This window comes from Frankliniella occidentalis, unplaced genomic scaffold (genome assembly GCF_000697945.3).
Source record: "Frankliniella occidentalis isolate FOCC.00 unplaced genomic scaffold, Focc_3.1 Scaffold2443, whole genome shotgun sequence".
Taxonomy (NCBI): Eukaryota; Metazoa; Arthropoda; class Insecta; order Thysanoptera; family Thripidae; genus Frankliniella; species Frankliniella occidentalis.
In genome coordinates this window covers 1-860 of record NW_026269526.1, presented here as the reverse complement: position 1 = coordinate 860, position 860 = coordinate 1, and the positions used below count along the sequence as shown (strand labels likewise).

General features: G+C 53.4%; 1 protein-coding gene across 1 annotated transcript; it reads right to left on the bottom strand.

The window, feature by feature from the left end:
- Positions 1 to 16: 16 nt before the first annotated feature.
- LOC127751955 (solute carrier family 28 member 3-like) lies at positions 17 to 854 on the bottom strand. Its single transcript, XM_052276298.1, has 3 exons — positions 738 to 854; positions 306 to 464; positions 17 to 226 (listed from the first exon to the last, which is right to left on the bottom strand). The coding sequence occupies exons 2-3, from the start codon at positions 462 to 464 to the stop codon at positions 17 to 19; spliced, it is 369 nt and encodes a 122-aa protein (XP_052132258.1). The 5' UTR covers positions 738 to 854.
- Between the last annotated feature and the right edge of the window lie 6 nt (positions 855 to 860).

The window sequence follows — 860 nt, the reverse complement described above, 5'->3', positions numbered from 1 at the left end:
AAAAAATCGCTGCATTTCATGTTATTATGGGGATGAGTAGCTCACCCGCCATGCTGGCAGTGATGCAGCAGGTCACGATGCCGGCGGCGAGCGACCGCAGGGCCACGTCGGACACCTTGGACCTGGCCGAGGGGGCGATGGCCGACAGCACGCTCATGAGGATGGCCAGGGAGCCGAAGTTGGCGAAGCCGCACAGCACCAGGGTGCTCAGGGCCAGGGAGCGTGGCTGCATATAGCGACCAACGGTCACAATTATTCTGAGAGACAATAGTTTGTCATTGAGACAAAGACGGCTTGATCCTTACCGAAAGTTGGTCGTTTTCTTTCAATTGACTCATCCTCTCGAAGGCGACGAACTCGTTGACGAACGTCTTGAGGCCCACCAAGGTGGCGACGTCTTTGCAGTCCTCCGGCGCCACGCCCATCAACCACACGACGGGCATGAACAGCACGCCCAGCACCATCTACTCCAAACACCAGTTCTCTCAGCACCACACACGCGCCTTCACCCTCCTACCCTACACTAGGGATGATGGAATTTTGCCGATTTTCGATTTGAGAATTGTAATAGTGCGGAAAAGTTGCCTTGACAGATTGTAAGACTAACCATGGTTTTATTTTTTCGATCGGATAATATCTTCTGTTCGAACCAGGGGATACAAATTTGCCTTATGGGCGTTTTGATCAAAAAGTGTGTATATAGGTCTAGTCTTGTTCCTTTGATTTTCGCGTCCTACCTCGATAGAGAAGTCCGGGATGCCGACGAGCTCCCCCAGCCAGCCCACCACGCTGTTGATGAGGTACCGCAGCGACACGAAGGCCACCAGGTTGGCGGCGATGTTGAGCACGATGTTGATGCC